Source organism: Macrosteles quadrilineatus, unplaced genomic scaffold (assembly GCF_028750875.1).
Source record: "Macrosteles quadrilineatus isolate MER2022 unplaced genomic scaffold, UCM_ALF_1.0 Scaffold_2__2_contigs__length_208266976, whole genome shotgun sequence".
Classification (NCBI taxonomy): domain Eukaryota; kingdom Metazoa; phylum Arthropoda; class Insecta; order Hemiptera; family Cicadellidae; genus Macrosteles; species Macrosteles quadrilineatus.
The window spans coordinates 124,683,968-124,702,552 of record NW_026542595.1 but is presented as its reverse complement, the minus strand read 5'-3'; the positions used below and the strand labels follow the sequence as shown (position 1 = coordinate 124,702,552).

The window sequence follows — 18,585 nt, the reverse complement described above, 5'->3', positions numbered from 1 at the left end:
TCAGATTAACAGCAAGACTGTTTTGATGATATTCTAATTTTTCTTCGCATAATAATACACATGATACACATGATAAACTTAATTACTGTGCTTGAGTAAGATATTTACCCTGTACCGTTAAATCGTGTACAGCTAGCTTTATTTGTCTACTTTATTTATACTAACATACCTAAACCAGTTTAAAACTGAATTAATGCTCTTAAACTGCAATTGTTTTTCCCATCTCAATACAGATCATATCAACGAATTTACTGGATGAAGCTAATAGATAGTAAATAACTAACCAAACTAAAAAATGTATACACAATATTGTTCAGCTGGATTCACTTCAAAGAACATAATATGGCCTATGTAGGCAAAGCTTGTATACGCAACCAACCGTAAAATTGAGGGACGGAAACCCCTTACCGATATTAGTGATCTTGCCACTGTGTTGTCTTTGTTTACTTGTATAACACTTTGAAATTAACTATATTTACATAATTTAATACCTTTAACCAGTGAATTTATTTCTGTAGCATTTTTCTCAGAAGTTGTAAAACTTCGTGTCACAACACAAGTTTAGACTCTTAATATTTTATAAAGTAAGTTGGGGTGGATTTAAATTTGATACTAAAATCATCATTAGACTCTTTAGATATTTGTACATCATTACATATTTTAAGGGTTTTACAGGTTTTAAAATTACAATTTTGAAAACAACAATGACATGCTTAAACTTATCTGATTTGTTCACGGTTCAAAAAATGTATGAGATCTAATTATAACATTCCTAGAGATTTTGATGCAAAAATGTGTCTTTTTATCCATTCACCCAGATTTTAAATAGCCTATTGTACTATGACCCTGTAATTAAGTTGACGTAACATCTAAACAAACGAAACCATACACTTTTAATTTATTTAACTTTTTGAGTAACTTCAATTGCAAACATTGTTTATAAAATTTGTAAGAAAAGTAAGTAACAGATTTGATGCTTTTACCACTATAGTGGAAATATTTGCTTCCAAATCCTGGATTTTCCATTGGAATAAAGTAAAATAAAGTAAATTTTTTATGTTAAGGTCTTATAAATCTAAATGTTTAGGGTATTTAAGACTATTTTCTACACGTTTTAAAGAATCATTTATTTTTTTATGATAGCTAGGAGGAACAAAGGTAAATGCTTAATATGTAAAAGAGTGGTGGTCTATACAGTCAACCGTTGACTGTTTTTTTGAACAAATAGTTTAAATATCCTGTTTAAAGTTAAAGCCACACATACCTTGTCTTACAGTAACCAGAAAAATATTCGATTCAAATGAACACTAAATTTGTTGCATGGTAAACGCCATGCCAATATTTTACATTTGTTATATATTTATCTATTCAATGGCCATAATTGTCATACCTTGAACTTATATTTTGGGTTTTAGACAACGCAATTTTTTTACTACCCAGTACGCACATAACCTATTATAGACATTTAATCTAATGCAAATAATGGGAATCTACTTTGATGACATTTTAAGTAGTTTTATTACACTATATAAATTTTGATGGAAAATAAAAGTGTCCATTCAGGATTGGAGGTAATAAAACAACTAGCATTGTTATAAATCAGACAAACAATAGCTTCTTAACGCCCCTTGCACTTTGCTTCTTACCCTAATCTTTTATAAGGATTAAATGTTTGCCATATTTTTTACGACTGCTACTTCTGTAATATTTTAGAATTGATTTATTGAATGGATAAAAAAAATATGTTTAACTAATAGATTTTCTACTAAACTTTCATTAAAGTGTTTATAAATGCTTTATTTAATAACTTGTATATTGAATACCTAAAGGAATTAGCTAAAAAGATTCCACAACTAAAATGTAAAGTTTTTGGACAATATTTATCTAAAATATTTCACACACAACAATTCAAACTGAATATAATTTAATGATAAAATATTTTGTTACATACTTAAGATGAGAAATAAACAACAGTAACTATCCCTTAATAAAATATTTACTGACCAATGTATTTACACACATAGTTCATGGTCACAGTCTATCTCTAATTTAATCTAAAGTACAAATAACGATTATACTGAAGTTAGGCTAAGTAATTATAATCGTTGTTGATACTTCTAACGCATATTCCTTCACCCAAATTGAAAGCCATTCAGGTCAGCAGTGTCGGCAGATGAAAGGTTTTTCATGTACCAGTCAGCAATAAATCAATCCATAGCTTAACTTGTTTGGAAATACTCTTCTTTTACATAATACGTCAAAAGCTGAAGATGGTAGTTCCTGTAAAAGACAGAAAAACACATTTCAGAAGAATTTACAAGTTATCAATAGGGAACGTATGGTAAGAACTTAAGTGATTATGCATTTTTGTGTCTTCCATTTAACTGTCTGTTTTGTCAGTATCTAAACAAATTATTATATTTTTATGAAACTAAAATAAAATTCCTTAAGACCACTTCTCTAACACCTGCTTAGTTCAATTTTCATTTCCAAAAAGAGGAAATCGCAATATTAACGAAATATTAACTAGCGAGGCATGTTATTTCTGTGTTAGTTTCCCACCAAACAAATTTATTCATTAATTGTATATTAAAAGCGCGTAAAAGATAAGCTTACCATATTATGTTTACACGACTAAGGTCACACACGTGCGAACAGCTGATGAAAAAGTCGTATCATTGCAAACGTGTAAGTAGAATTGACAGCCCTTCTCGTTTGTATTCATTTTCTGTTACATTCACTTTTTCACATTGTCTTGAACAGTGTTGAAAGGTGTTGTTGCGGGATTTGTTTTCACTTTATTGAATAATATGCTGTCTTTCTTTCAGTAGCTAAACAAACGGGTAATTTAAATAGTTTTGTTTAGTTTATTTTGTGTTTTTACAATGTCAAATGAAAACAAAACAATAGTTTTTTATACACATTATGATAGGATGTGGTTGTTTCTACTTTTGATATTTATAAAACAACACAACATTCACTCTTTGGTTTTAGCGAATTTCCCATATAGGGAATAAGCTATTACCGTAGGTCTTATGGTAAGACCTAGACCCGGGACCGATTTACTTTTTCGTTTTGAGGTCCCCAGAGGCCAAAAACACCATCCGTTCAAATTCATATATATATATAAATATATATATATTTATATATATATATATTTATTTATATATGTGTCCGTTAGCGCGATAACTCGAGCAAAATTGATCCGATTTTGATGAAATTTGGTACAAACGTGTAAACCTACATTTATTCGAACGAGTTTGCGAACCAGCATAATCGGACCATGGGATCAGGGTCCGATGGGTTTATGGGGGGTTTTATGGGGTAAAAATGGGCTTTTCTCATTTTTGACCCTAAAAACTTAAAATTTCTAAATTTCTCTCTATACCATTTTGAAGAGCTTAAAAAAACAAATAATTTAGTATATTGAAGTGTTTTTGAATGTTCATTGACTACGGAGAAAATTTAAAAAATTGAAAATTTAAAATTCCCATGTTATTCTTATGGAGAATAAATAAACTGTTCTAGTTTGCTTGTTTATGGATATATTTTAATCAAATTTGGCAATTTGGTTTATTTCATACTAAGCTATCAATATTTCAATTGAAAAAACGCATCTCAACATCTTCCCCGTAGCAGCAAACCTAACTTCTCACTAAAATTAATGTTATTTAAATAGGAAATAAATCTGAAAATTTATTGGGAATATTTTAGTAGAAATCAAGCCGGGTAAATGGAAATTCGCTTAGGATGCAGGTTTGCTGCGACAGGGGTATTAATTCAGCAACCTCTTTTTCTAACGTTTTAAAAACCTTCACGAATGCAACTAGACTAATAACTAATTAATGGTTAGTTAAAAGAGTTCAATTATTATTTGATTGCATCTTCAATATGAAAAACGTCAGGTTTTGTGCTTGTTAAATACAATACCTATTCTTTTAATTTCTAAACAAGTTATAAAGAGTTAAAAATAGGTATTTACCTATTTCTACAGCTCAAACTGTTGTAACTTGAGTAACAGCCGTACAAAACCGGTTATAAAACAGTTTTAAAACAATCATCAGTCATCAGTCATCATCAGTCCTTTAGTCTGTTGAGAAAACAATTCGTAACGTGAACTTACGAATAATAAATTGTTATACTATTTATTTTACAATGTAGTTTGATATTATTCATTAAACTATTTACTAGTTTTTAAAGCCAATATGTACAATATGTATAAATGATTTATTAAGCCCCATAAAATCATTTTAAATTTCTAAGGTATAAATTTATGTGTGAGAGTAATGTGACAACTATGTATTACCAAATAATAACACTAATGGTAACACAAGTAAGGTATATTATTAATTTTTGTAAATAATATTCATAAGCAATAATAAAGTACATTTCTTTCAGGAAAACCAGATAAAGATATCAGTGATGGAGATACACTTCATTCAAGAATTTTAATTAAAGCGTGTAGCTTACATAACACTGAAATGCAATCTTCTAATAATCAAGCGCTGCTGGAAGCTTTTCATTAAACTTGTTTACCATAAAATTCGAATCTAAAACCAACGACTCATTAAAGATTGTAATAACTTTCAACACTTTCATCGTATAATTGATGAACACCCTCAAGCCATGGGATGACATAACCTAATACTTCTTAGTCAATTTTTTTTTAATCTTTAGCATAGTTGGATTTGACAAAAATAACTAATGTATTAAAAATTGGTTAAGCCAATGCATTATTAAAAATAATACCTTGGAAAAAACATCATTAACTCTATTGATCATTTTACTCTTTTGAAAAGGTATGAGCCGGGCGGTATTTCAGGTTTAATATACTTAACATATTATCAGTGTTATGATTTTCCCTTAACTTTTAAGCATACAACTGTAAAAGGTGAATTTAAATTTTAGCTTTAGAAAAAAATATCAATCTGCTCTTGACAAATAAAAAAGCTGCATACAAATTTATCAAACTATTTTTAACGATACAGTGTCAAAAATTTATTAAATCCATATATAAATCCCAAAGTACTCATGCACGTTTCAGAAAACTACAAGTCACACCCCCATAAACCACATGCTTAAAATGTTCGTCATGACGAGAAAACTTGCGCAAAACTATCCATTATTTATTTCATGAATTGGCCTTTAAGGTCGTAATCACAGTCCAAAGCGAACTGTCCATACAACTAATATTAAAATACCTCATCTGTACTTATTTGTTTGTTATTCTTTCAATTTATTACCTTAATGAAATCAGGTGTGATTAATTGTTTGTATTACTGTATTTCTTTTATTTCAGCTTAACTTAACCAATCAATAGTTTTAATAATACTAATGCAGTCAAACGGGGTGAAGCCCGCGAGTAACAGCTGGTATGAGTAAAGTAAATGTTTGCTGCAAAGATCTGTTTGTCGCCATTTATCAAACAGCTGATTAATGGCCAGTAATTTACTGCAAGAACACAATTTCCTTCGGGAAAATCTGTCACGGACGGTGCACATAACAAACATTTCTCTTCTGCTGCAGGAAAATACGTTGCAGACTCATCGTGTTAAACGTTAAGTTTTAGTTTTTATTTGGCTTCTTATATAACTTACCAGTTAAAAATCAATACGCTTTCCTAGAAATAACTGAGATATATTATCTGACTTAAGGGCAGAGCCTGAAAATTCAATCACAACAAAATACGGACATTGCTAATGAGATGAACATACAGGGTGTTTTTTTAAAAACTTGCATCTTTATTTATGTAAAAACCGCAATAGATAGAAATATGCAGTTTGCAGGAATCATCTATTGACGTAGGGGGACCAATTGTTTTGAATTCAACGTTACATTCACATTCCCCCCCTTTCCCCCCCTGCCCCCAACTTAATTTTTTTAAATAGCAAGGTACCCCTTGTGACATATCAAATAAAAGAGCATGAAAAAAGAAAATGTTTGATGAAAAAAAATTGAAAATCGGTTCATAAATTTGTGAGATATTCCCCCCCTTACCCCCCCCCCGGAACTTAATTTTTTTTAATAGCAAAGTACCCCTTGTGACATATCAAATGAAAGAGCATAAAAAAAGAAAAATTTTGGTGAAATTTATTTTTCATTTGATATGTCACAAGGGCGGGTACCTTGCTATTAAAAAAACAAGTTATGGGTAGGGGAAAAGGGGGGTGATTATCTCACAAATTCATGAGCCGATTTTAATTTTTTTTTTCACCAAAAATTTTCTTTTTTCATGCTCTTTCATTTGATATGTCACAAGGGGTACTTTGCTATTAAAAAAAATAAGTTCCGGGGGGGTGAGGGGGGGAATATCTCACAAATTTATGAACCGATTTTCAATTTTTTTTCATCAAACATTTTCTTTTTTTATGCTCTTTTATTTGATATGTCACAAGGGGTACCTTGCTATTTAAAAAAAATAAGTTGGGGGCAGGGGGGGGAAAGGGGGGGAATGTGAATGTAACGTTGAATTCAAAACAATTGGTCCCCCTACGTCAATAGATGATTCCCGCAAACTGCATATTTCTATCTATTGCGGTTTTTACATAAATAAAGATGCAAGTTTTTAAAAAAACACCCTGTACATTTAAACCAACCATTTTCATCACGAGATACATGAAGGCATTTTTATGTCGTCTTGTTTATGATACTTTTCTAGTGACTCGATTCATTAAAGTAAACCAAAATTTAAACTTCATTTTCTCAAACGAGGTTCTATGCTAGGGGTTCGTGGTGGAATTTTTTTTTCGATAAGCTTTAACTCTGAAGGATTTTTTTCACATTACTTCAGGCCTAGGGGCTGTGGCATTATCACTTAGGAACAATATATTGGTGATCGGCGGGATTTGAACCTGGGACCTGAAGGTACGAAGTCCCGTATTTTACCACTAGACCGGCTCGCTTTCACTTGCAGGTCACCAAAATGCCAATGTATTCTAATTTTGATTGTGTTTAGAATTCATTGATCATAAAACTAATAAAAAGATTTTAAGATAAAGAGCATTAGGTATCGTATACTAATTATTATAATAGAAACTTCAAAAGTTTATGAAAAACTAGCAACAAAGCTTTATTAGCCAACTGAAGGACCGACGTCACTAATTTGTACCATGAAACCTATTTGCCGAACCAATCTACATATACAAACACGTGTATGGCCTATATTCGCTTATTAGTTCCATTACCATGTTAAAGGAATACATTACAGGCTTGTAACATTACAGCTACAGTAATTGATTCAAAGGTTTGATAAGGCTTTGATTTCAGGGGGTGAATTTTAGGAGGCGATTGCACTCAAATGAATGACAAGCTTGTTGACAAAATGATATTCTTATATGACATTGGTAGAAAAAATTGTTTCCCTAGTTTATATTCATTTCGAAATTGTAGGGAAAATTTCTGTGTTTCAAAAAAGATTGAGGCTATATTTTTACAAAACGTAAAATTTGTAATCTACTTTTAAAGGAAAAAAATGTATGCTAAAAATTATTGTGGTATACAGTAATGGTAATGCAAATCATGTTGCACTATATTAGCAGCATAAATAAATTGAACTTATTGTGATGGATATAACCCTTTCAGAAAACTCTTAAGGAACATATTTGCGTTGATGGTTAATTATCTTCAACATTCGCATAGTTTTTCCCTTAATTTCGATACTTTTAAAATGATATATTTTTAAATATTCAAGAATTTTAACAAACTGAGTTTTTGCCCTCTAAGGTTACTAAAAACTTAAGCCTCAACAATACTTAAGAGTAGCTCCTTCCCATAAAAATATCTAAATAACTATATTTAATAATTATTTTTTTTAATTTTTCAATAAACAGCACAAGAAGCTTTCTTCAACAGAGAGAGCTTTATGTAGGTGAAGTTTCTAAGCACATCGACCGTGAAATTGAGGGACGGAAACCCCTTACCGATCTCACCCTTGTGTTCAGATTGCAACTGTATTCCGTAGTCTGGATTTATATCAGTAGTTTTACATCAACGAAACTAGTGCCAAACAAATCAACGTCTCAATGATAAACCGAGAATAATTTACAATAGGATTTTATCTTTTATATTGGCGTTTCTTAATCAAGATAAACATATCAAACACAACTTTGTTGTAGGTTTAAACTTTAAACTGGTACAATGGCACCTAGTGTGCCTTTACGTGGTTTAGATCCAGATGTGGATTACAAACAGTTTCCTCAGGTCACAATAGGTATGTACCTTTTACCTATAATTGAATACAATTGGTGATTTTGAATAATATGTTCTATATGTCATGTTTGCGCAACTAAAAAGGCTTCCTATATAATTCACCTAACTTCACCTATGCAGAAACAAACTTAGGCTTTTGGCTGCCTGTCAACCGAATCAATCTTGCACATCGTCTCTGGTGATATATAGTTAGTAAACTTCTGTTTGTATGAATTATTCGTATTAATCTTTTGTTTTTTATTTTGCCAACATTGTCAAAGCCTTGACAAGACTTTTTACTCTCTACTAGTTCATACTATCCTTATGCCTTGTTCAAAAATAAAACACGTGGTTTCTCATATAAAAAATACATTCTGTAATTAACGGGGTTTATACTTCCTACTGAAACTAGAACACCATCATAGCCTCTAATACAAGGCCGTGGTGTTGGTGTGTGGCAACGTCGCACCGTCCTATTGATATGGTAACAACAGTGATAACAAACGTGGACATAAACATTGCACAAACACTCCATTATGAGTTAAACAGCTGTTTCAGTAGGCCGTGATTGCGGTGTTGCCACTTTTGTCACGGCCTTGTATAGAGGAGATGACTGTACTGTGAGCCTTAAAGGCATTGAGGCATAAACCCCGTCCAAAAATCACTGCCATAAATTCGAAGCCATTGTTATCTGAACCACCGAGTTTAGTTTGAGTATTAACACATATCTTACGTAGATCCAGAGTACCAGGACGAGTTCGCTGACGTCACTAATCAGGTGAGGTCCAGGGAGGAGTGGGGGGCGAAGCCCTCAACAAGAGCCCCTACTGACCGACCATTGTACGCTCCTGTACGCTACATTGTCCTGTCGTCCTTCTATACAGAACAAGAAGGCACTCCTACTCGGGCGTCCATCATGCAGGAACTTCAGAAGCGGGATATGGACCTAGGACTTCCCGATATTCAATGCAAGTAACTAAACTTATGCAACATTTAGATAGTAAGTAGGTTGGTAATCTTTTAATTGAGATTGGTGTTTGGTGTTGGTAGGAGGCGTTGAGAATTTAGTAGTGTATACTATTTATACATGGATATGATATGGATATTGACGTGAATATGGATTTATTACAGTTAAATTTGTTCATATAAAACATCAAATGCCTTTCCTCTACTTGGCATTGGGGTATGCTAACAGGGCATTAAAGTATTATTCTAAGTGATCAAAGATTATAGGAAAATATTGTTTTATACGAAAAGAATCAGAACATTTAAAATATTTCTTATTACCGTCACCAATAATATTTTAAAAGTCTTCGACAGCTATTACAAAATGGCCGAAAATAATGTATTAAGACAAACAGGTCAATATTCATTGTATATTCTTTTGCTTTCTCTAGCGTAGCAAGATATCAAGTAGTCCTTTTTGGTTTTAAATACATAACTAAATGCTAATAAAATAATCATGTACTAATAAATGCTAGTATATTAAAATAGGGTAGGCTATGACCTAAACTATTTTACTCTGTCGTAAAATAGTATAGTATATAATAATCATATAATAATGCTAATAGATATAAATACTAATAATTAATCAACATTTCCATTAAATTTCCAGCTGGGCCATAGGTGAGGATGGTCTTGTATACGAGGCCAGAAGTTGGGCCTTTAGACCAGGAAACGCTTCAAATTACCCTGGATTTGAAGCTAAATACGCAGAAATTACCTTCATCGGCGATCACAGAAGTAAGTTACAAAATATACGTGGAGAGTGACTTATACTTGAATTTTAAGTTGCTCAAGTATTAGATATACGTATAGTTATGTCAGCACCAAAATTAATAAAGCTTTAAATATAGTCTTATGAACTTCTTATGGGCACAAACGGAATTTGATCAACTTGGGAGAGAAAGCTTCATTTGAAGGAGTCTGCATTTACAAATTCCTTGCATATAAGTTTAAGGTGTTTGAGTTGCACGATATTTTGGCACATTCACCAAATTTGCATAAAACTGAAATATGTAAGGTCTATGGATTTTGCCATCAATTAAGTGTTTTTACCCATGTTCGCGAAATGTTTTATTCATAAGATCATAACAAAATAATTTTATGGAAATTGTTTCAGTATTTTTTCATATGAAATTTAATCAAAGAAATAGTTTGTTATTTCAAAGAAATATTTTTTTTCAGCGAACCTTGCGGTCAAATCAGCAATGGAGTTCATTAGGTTTTCCCAGGTGTTCCAATATCTGCGAAAGGACCTCAGGCTTCTGGAAGACAAAAGAGTGATTAAGAAAGTGTCTAAATGGAATCCAGAAATTTGAAACCATATTATGCAACGTATTAATATTGAATTGCGAGAGATATAGTAATGGAATCAAGTTATTGAAATGTACAGCTAAAAAGGGAAGTGAAATAAAATGTGAGAACACTTCGTAGTATTAAATTACGTATATGAAAATAATCATTAATTTACTCTTTAACCTTTTATGTACCTGATACAAGGCGTACATGTATAATGCTATGTTTTTATCTTCATTTTAATAAAAAAAAAATAAGCTAGACACTGCTAGAAAAATATTTTATTTATTTATTGCATGTACTTGTACAATCGTAATCATGGATTTTACTTAGTTTTTCAATTCTAATAGGAATTTTTACTTAGCCTAAGATAATATATTTTTTAATAATTTCAAGAGCCATGCCAAAATTAATAGTATTTGACAAAACAGTACATTTGCTAAGCCCATAAATCAATAAGCTATAAAGTTAAACAGTTTGTTTGTACACAAAAAAAATTATCATAAAAAAAATTTTTCTTTCAAGAATTATATACTACTACTATATTATTTATACAGTTTGTTAATAATTTCGAACAACCTAACAAATACAATTAGCTTGCCCAAGCCTCTACCACTCACAATATCCAAAGCATTGTTTAAACCCAAAAAAAAATCATAAAAAAAATTCATTCAAAAGAATCAACGAATTATTTTTTTAATAACAACACTGATAGTAAAAAAAATTTATGCAATCTTAATAACACTAACTACACTTTAACATTAGTAACAGATAAGGTTGCATGGTACGGATGTTTATCCTAGAATGGAATGAGCTGTTTAGATAAAAACAAGTTATATTCAATCAGATTTACATACGTGGTGTAAGTGTAAGTGGTCGAGAGAGAATTTTTAAATATGGAGACTGAGGTTCGATGGAAAGAGTTTGATAGTGAGTATTCAAAAATAATTATCTTTTATTGCATTACCCAAATAATTTGTTACAAAGCTATAAGATAGTATAATATTGTTTGAATATAGATTTCATGTGATTTTATTTCTAAAAAACACCGAAAGTTTAGTTAAAAGCTAGATTAAACAGACAAAAACATTATTTTAAGTGTTTGCATTGGCTGTAATAGGGCCATTGTGAAATATCAAAATAAAACATCATTAGTGATTTTAGTTACGGGTAGTGTTTGAAAACAAATTCCTGTCTTTAGTGGCTTCACCTGATAACTTCTTACATCTTAGCCGAGTATTATAAATTTAGAATAATTTGTTCATAGCTGTATCAATTAATTTTGTTGTCAAAGTCTGTGGATTACTCAATAAATATTGAGAAAGGTCTAAACAATCCGATGTTTTGAATAAGAACCAAAAGTAGGTCGCGTTTCAACAAAGATTCGTAACTATATAACTAACTTTCATAATGTTTGAACCTAATGGTTAACACAGGACAAAATTAACTTAATACAACTATAATAGCTTTCTTTGTAAAATCATTTTTTCCCGCCCTACTTTACCAATTTTCCCGATTGAGGTGTCATTTGAAAGCTTTAGACTTAGCAGAGTGAAGCATGGTAACGAAATTGGTAATTTTCTTAAGGGCTTCAACCCCCCCCCCCTGTCTTTTGGTTATTTTTAGAGTACACTTTCGAAGATACATTGTTGCTGACCAGCTTTCTTTATGACCTTTTAAATCTGAATTATAATTCAACTGATCCTTCAGGTGAAAGTTTAACCACAGTCAGATTGTAAACAAGAGATGAAACAGTTTATGAAAACGGAAATTAATTAGGCTGCGTATTTGATAATTGAGGTAGGTTTAACTGATTGAGGTAGTTAAATACTTCTTCAGTCTTAATGGTGTGGATCTAAAAAAAAAATTATGGTAAATTACTGTTTACTGTAAATTGTCTTATTTACCTGATAGTTTTCCTAAGCAATCACAATCTTTGGAAAGTAGAATAGGTATCTTTGGAAAAGTAAAATGTTTAGTTTTACCTTAGAATTAAGTTTTGAAACGTTCCCCCGTTACCATATATCACTAACTGTTTTGTAGAAAGTGTAAATAACAGTTTTTGTACCAAATATGAACTACCAACTATCCAATCTGTTTAGAGAACAGCTGGCAGGATACATTTGTCGAAATCGTCGCCAGGTTCAAGAGTAGAAAGGACTGGAAGGCGACACCACCAGCGTACAAAGACAAACTTCTCGTCCAACCCATACCTTACGTAGTCTTCTCCAGCATAAAGGTTACAGGGGAGGATGCGGAGCTGACAAGTGCTCAAATGGTGAAGGAAATCCAAAAGCGGGACATGGATTTGGGAATGTCTGACATACAATGCAAGTAATTAGGAGTGATTGATTTAATTGTGTATTTGGTAAATGGATTTGCTGATAGGCCTTCTACTGATAACATTCAAGTTTGCACTTAAGTTGCTGAAAAAGTCTTTGAAAAAAATTGAGGTGCGTAAATAAATATGCACTACAATTTCCTCAAGAACTAATCGAGTAAACCAACAATCTCATTGATTCAATTATTAAATGTAATCCTAAAATGTATTCCATGCTTTTTGATTAAACTAAGTTCCACACTTAAGTACTAAAAAGTCTAAGTTACGTTTCAACTTGAAGAGTTCATAATACATAAACATAAGGGAGAGGCACAAACGATTTTACTGCATCTCTTAAGGAATGGGTGAGGATGTGTTATTGACATATTGTTGGGAACCCTATTTGACCTTCCAAGCAATTATTGAGCAAAAATTACTGTATAAAACTCTTAAATGGTCTCGTAGTACAAATCTTTGGGCCGTACATTAAAAAAGTGCTCTCAATGTATTTATTTTGTCTTTAACAGATGAAATTAAGGTAAAAAAAGAATAAGAAAGTGCATTTCACTATTTAAAATAATCTATGGTAGGCCATCGTTAGGATATTAGGGTGGTGAACATATAATTTGCTAATAAAATGTGAATGATTTACTTCTTTATATTTTGTTTATTCATATGTTTATGTTACATATTTAGTTTCTTGGTGTCCGAAGACGGTTTAGTCTGGGAAGGACGAGGTTGGGACTTCTGCCCCGGAAGTGACGAGGACTATCCGGGATACGAGGGGAGGTTTTTGGAAATCACAAACATTAACGATTTCACAAGTATGTAAATACATATTAAACACGAGTAATTTTAATAACTAGGTGAAACCCGTCGAAATCGACGGTTACTTTCAATGCTTAAGCTAATTCATTTACGGAAAGTTAGGTGTAGTGGAATATACTTGAAGTGAAGTTGGCTTTTATTCTTGGACTGTTAGGGACCTCCTCGTTTATATGGTAGTGCGCCTTCGTTGGCAACAAATAATGCAAATGACATAGCAATGCGGCATTTCCAAAAAGCAAAAATACTGTAAACTGGCAGTTACATAAATATTGACGTTTAAATGCATTGTTATACAACGTATCTTATAAAGGATGATGTGATCTAGTTTAAAAGGAATATGACATTTCTGTCATGACAGTAGCTGGTTAAATAGTATTTACTCTTTGTGCCTCTTTTATAGCCAAACTGTCGTGTTATTTTCAATCATGTTAAAAACCCAGTGGGCCACGGTCCGTAATATAGGCCACTGCAAATAATTTGTCAAGATAGGTACCATTTTAGGCAAGGTTTCTGTCTTTGGATGTTATTAGAAACTATAAGAGCACAATAAACTTCTTCTGCAAATAAATAATCTGCTGGAGAAATATAAGCCGAATTATAAATGTTACAATGCGAGTTCGAGCATTTTGTAACTATATGGGTAAGTTATATAGTGTTTTATAGGCTGCTGCTCAGTGCACTTTAAGAATATATTTTTTAGTGATAAATTAAATGGTTTTTGTTGCTGAGTAGCGCTAGTAAAAATGCACAACCCATTTTGTTATTCTAGACACATTCAAAGGCTCTCTTCAAATTCTTATTTGTATACATATCTATATTATGTGTTAACTATGCTGAATGAATACATTGAAGTAACCGCACTGAAAAGTCTGTAGTAAATTGCAGTTATACAGCTTAATGACTTTCTAAATCATGCACATATTTCTACATAAATATTGTAAAATGTTTTATCCAGTTGCTGTAAACTAATATCAATTTAACAAAATATGGACACGGCTCAAATTGGCAACGTGCCCTTCTGCACTTGTATTGATTTGTATTGTATTACACAATCGAAGATTTTTCCAATGATTGAAAACATGTATGATAATGTATGATATGACAATAATCTCATGAACCTATGATGATCTGTTGAATAATATGATAAAATATAGGCAAAAGTGGTGAAAAAGGCAGACAACAACCCGTACAACTGATATTAGATAGTTCAATAAGAAATTATTGTAACAGTTCTGTGATAAAAGGAATTTCCACTGATTTCATAATAGAACGTTATATCAATTTTAAAATCAGAAAATAACATTGCAAATATATCTTTTGGAGAACTCAGAAACTCCCAATAAATGTAGTCCAGTCAAGGAATGAGGTGTAGAGTGCGTGAGCAGGTAACTAAGCGATTCCTTCAGAAACTTGTTCAGGGGGCTTAGGGTGTTAACATACCAAAAGTCCTGACTCCTAGGTGGTGAGCCAGGGGGTGGAGGGGGGAAAAAGGGGGGGGGGAAAGGTACGCATTTTGGGTTTTTTGATTATATCTTGAAAACTATCAACTTTTTGTATACTATAGTAAATTATAAAATTGAAGAAGATTAAATTTTCTACAAGAAAAGTATATAATGTTTTATTTTGGTTCAACAGATTACGAGTTATAACTTATTTAATTGATATCTTTAATAAAATCTCCTTCCATAAGAAATACATGTAAATTAGTATGCGAAATGGGGCGAATCCTATCCGCCCAAAGGAAATATAAATGATATTCTGGAAATCTTGACAAAATTTCCAGTAAATTGACACTTTAATCATTAAAATTGATCCAAAAATAAGGCGAGCGCAAAGTAACAAAATGTCGAGTTTTGGTGTTTTTTTATTGGAAATATAAAAAAAACCTTAAATCATCCCATTTTTAAACGCTCACCCTCGCTTTAATTTTTGACAAAATTTCATGATTAAAGTGTCAAATTACTGAAAATTTTGTCAAGATTTCCAGAATATCATTTTTATTTCCTTTGGGCGGATAGGGTTCGCCCCATTTCACATACTAATTTACATGTATTTCTTATGGAAGGAGATTTTATTAAAGATATCAATTAAATAAGTTATAACTGGTAATCTGTTGAACCAAAATAAACACATTATATACTTTTCTTGTAAAAAATTTAATCTTCTTCAATTTTAAAATTTACTATAGTATACAAAAAATTGATAGTATTCGAGATATAATCAAAACACCCAAAATGCGTACCTTTCCCCCCCCTTTTCCCCCCCTCCACCCCCTGGCTCACCACCTAGGAGTCAGGACTTTTGGTATGTTAACACCCTAAGCCCCCTGAACAAGTTTCTGAAGGAATCGCTTAGTTACCTGCTCACGCACTCTACACCTACTTTTGGATCATTCATTGACTGGACTAATGTGTGTTGTTTAAAGCACAATTTAAAAATTAACAGCTGTTTCATTAAAAAGTATTATTCACATGGCCAAAAATGTAAACAAATGTGTAGAGGGATCTTTAAAGGCTTCTGGGACAGAGCCCTAAGGGACTTTACTTCATGTTTCTTTTGATAACTCATCTACAGACCAAGGCCTTTCTTTGGAGACCTCTACCAAGTTTCTACGTCCAGCCGTTCTCTCAAATAAGTGGAGACAAAGTTTCCAATTAAATTTTTAGATTCCCCCATGTTATTCTTATGGGAGGAAACCTAACTTTGATGGAAGATCCTGCCCAAACTAATAAAGATTTCAAAAAACTAAAAACACTTTGCAAAACTACAGATCAGGGCCATTCTTTTGACACTTTAATCGTCAAAATCGGTCGAAAAATGAGGGAGGAGTTCTGTTTACAAAAATCGGCTTAGCGTATTATATATATAGATAGATATCCGGGGAGCGAGCTGGTCCAGTGGCAGAGCGCTGGACTTTGGTTCCCGAGATTCAGCGTTCAAATCCCACCAATCACCAATGGATTTAATCCAAGTGATAATGTCACATTCCTCTCTAGAAACAGTCTAAAGTAATGTACAACAATGCTGTTCCAAAAACTAGGAAAGACCTTGATGGTTTAAGCAGTTTTTAGCCTGTAATATGATTTTAAGTTTTTTGAATACAAAATTGTAAGGTGTTTTAGGTATGTTTTATATTGATGTTCTTTGGCCCAGGACTACTTCCTAAACATAAAAATAGTCTAAAAGTACGTGATTCCGTATGTGATCCTAAATTTTGTAGTGAGCAGCTAACGGTTTTGGGGTTATAACCTCATCTTCAGGCTCTCGATCTCATTCTTGCGGGAAAGTCGAGTTAAAAAAAAAACACAAGGACACTTAACGTTTAAATAAAAAAAAAACAAAAAAAAAACACGAAGCAGACTGACGGATGATTAGCATAAAATATTAAGTTCAGGAACTAGTTCCACACGCAACGCGGCACGGACAGACGGTCATGACTGGTAATGACACTAGGAGCCTGAAGATAAAGTTGTTTACAACCTCGAAACCGGTAGCTGATTAATAAAAAAATTAGGGACACAAAAGGAATCAAGTAATTTTATACTATTTTAATGTATGTTTTATAGTTTTACTCCAGTTCAACCAAACGTTGCTGGTTTAGTATTTTTCGTGCCCCTTTTACCTCAGATAATTCAAAAGACGATCATTTTTTATAGTATTTGTTATAGTGGGCATAGCCATAAAGAAACGTAAGCATAATTTCCTGGGCAACATTACTTGCTCTAGCTGTAATCAAGTTGTGGAAGGTTTCAATAACCTATTATGCTCCATATATTATTTACATGTAAAAAAACTTCCAGAAGCTAGTAGATTATTTTAATCAAGGAATGACCAAGATTTAAGACCAGACTAGATAGTACAAGAGCTTACTTTTAAAATCATAATTTGATGGTTTCATCTTGAGATTTCAAAATTTCTTTCAAGATTAACAATTTATACTAAGCTATTAAATATCTTTTCAAACATCTGTTCAGATATGTTAAAAAACTTTTCGCACTTACAAGACCCAAGACCCAAATATAACTGTTCCTACAAAAATAAAGTTTACCATCGTTGGGAACATACAAAAACAGTTTTAAATTTTTTATTTTTATTTTTATGTAATGAATGTCATATTTTTTAGCTAACAAGACCTTAATTTTTAGATCCTAAAGCAAAAAAAGCCTCTGAACATCTGATAGACATTGGGGTGCTTTACAAGTTCATAGCCAAGGACTTCAAGCAGCTGACTCCCGATAAACGAAGAAAAGAGTTTATCGCTCCAAAGTGTGTTTTTGATGTGGGAGAGTCGCCAGATTCGAATAAAAGCCCACTTATATCAACCTAGGATTGTTTACCAACTAATATATCCTTATGCGAAGATTTATACTGTCTAATACGTTACTTTTGTATCAAATATACGTGTTCAATCAGAAGGTATTTTTGATGACAATCCAATGTTTCTACAAAATATGTCAAACCTTTACCTGTTATTGTGTTTGGAGTCAATATTCCTAACGATATTAGTTTTGATGAGTTTACACATACATATGTTTTATGAGTCTTCGAAGATTTGCACTAAGAAATACAAAGTGAGCTATAACTTAAACTTTATACAACAAACTAATTGTTGAAAAAAATGAAAAAAAAACAAACATATCTACCACTTAAAATTTAAACAAAATAATTTTAAATATTTTCCCTAAATCTTAAGTTATATTCATATTTATCACCAAACCTACTTTTGTCACCTATTTATGAAATGTGTCTAAAACAACTTATCATATTCCAAAACACTATCTTAAACTACGCTCGTAATCAACAGATAATATAAATCATTGTGTTACTATCACAACAGAACAGTTCAATATTCTTGTGTGTGAAACATTCTAAGCTAACGTATGTTAATAATTGATTTACTTTTTAAAATCTTCATGATAAGCAAAATGAGTAGTTCAACTAGTGAAGAAGAG

The 18,585-nt window shown here is 31.9% G+C and overlaps 1 protein-coding gene across 1 annotated transcript; it reads left to right on the top strand.

Annotated features, from left to right (window-relative positions):
* Positions 1–8,136: 8,136 nt before the first annotated feature.
* LOC128984858 (uncharacterized) lies at positions 8,137–9,163 on the top strand. Its single transcript, XM_054404227.1, has 2 exons — positions 8,137–8,209; positions 8,925–9,163. Exons 1-2 carry the CDS (start codon positions 8,137–8,139, stop codon positions 9,161–9,163), a joined length of 312 nt encoding a protein of 103 aa, XP_054260202.1.
* Positions 9,164–18,585: the final 9,422 nt, after the last annotated feature.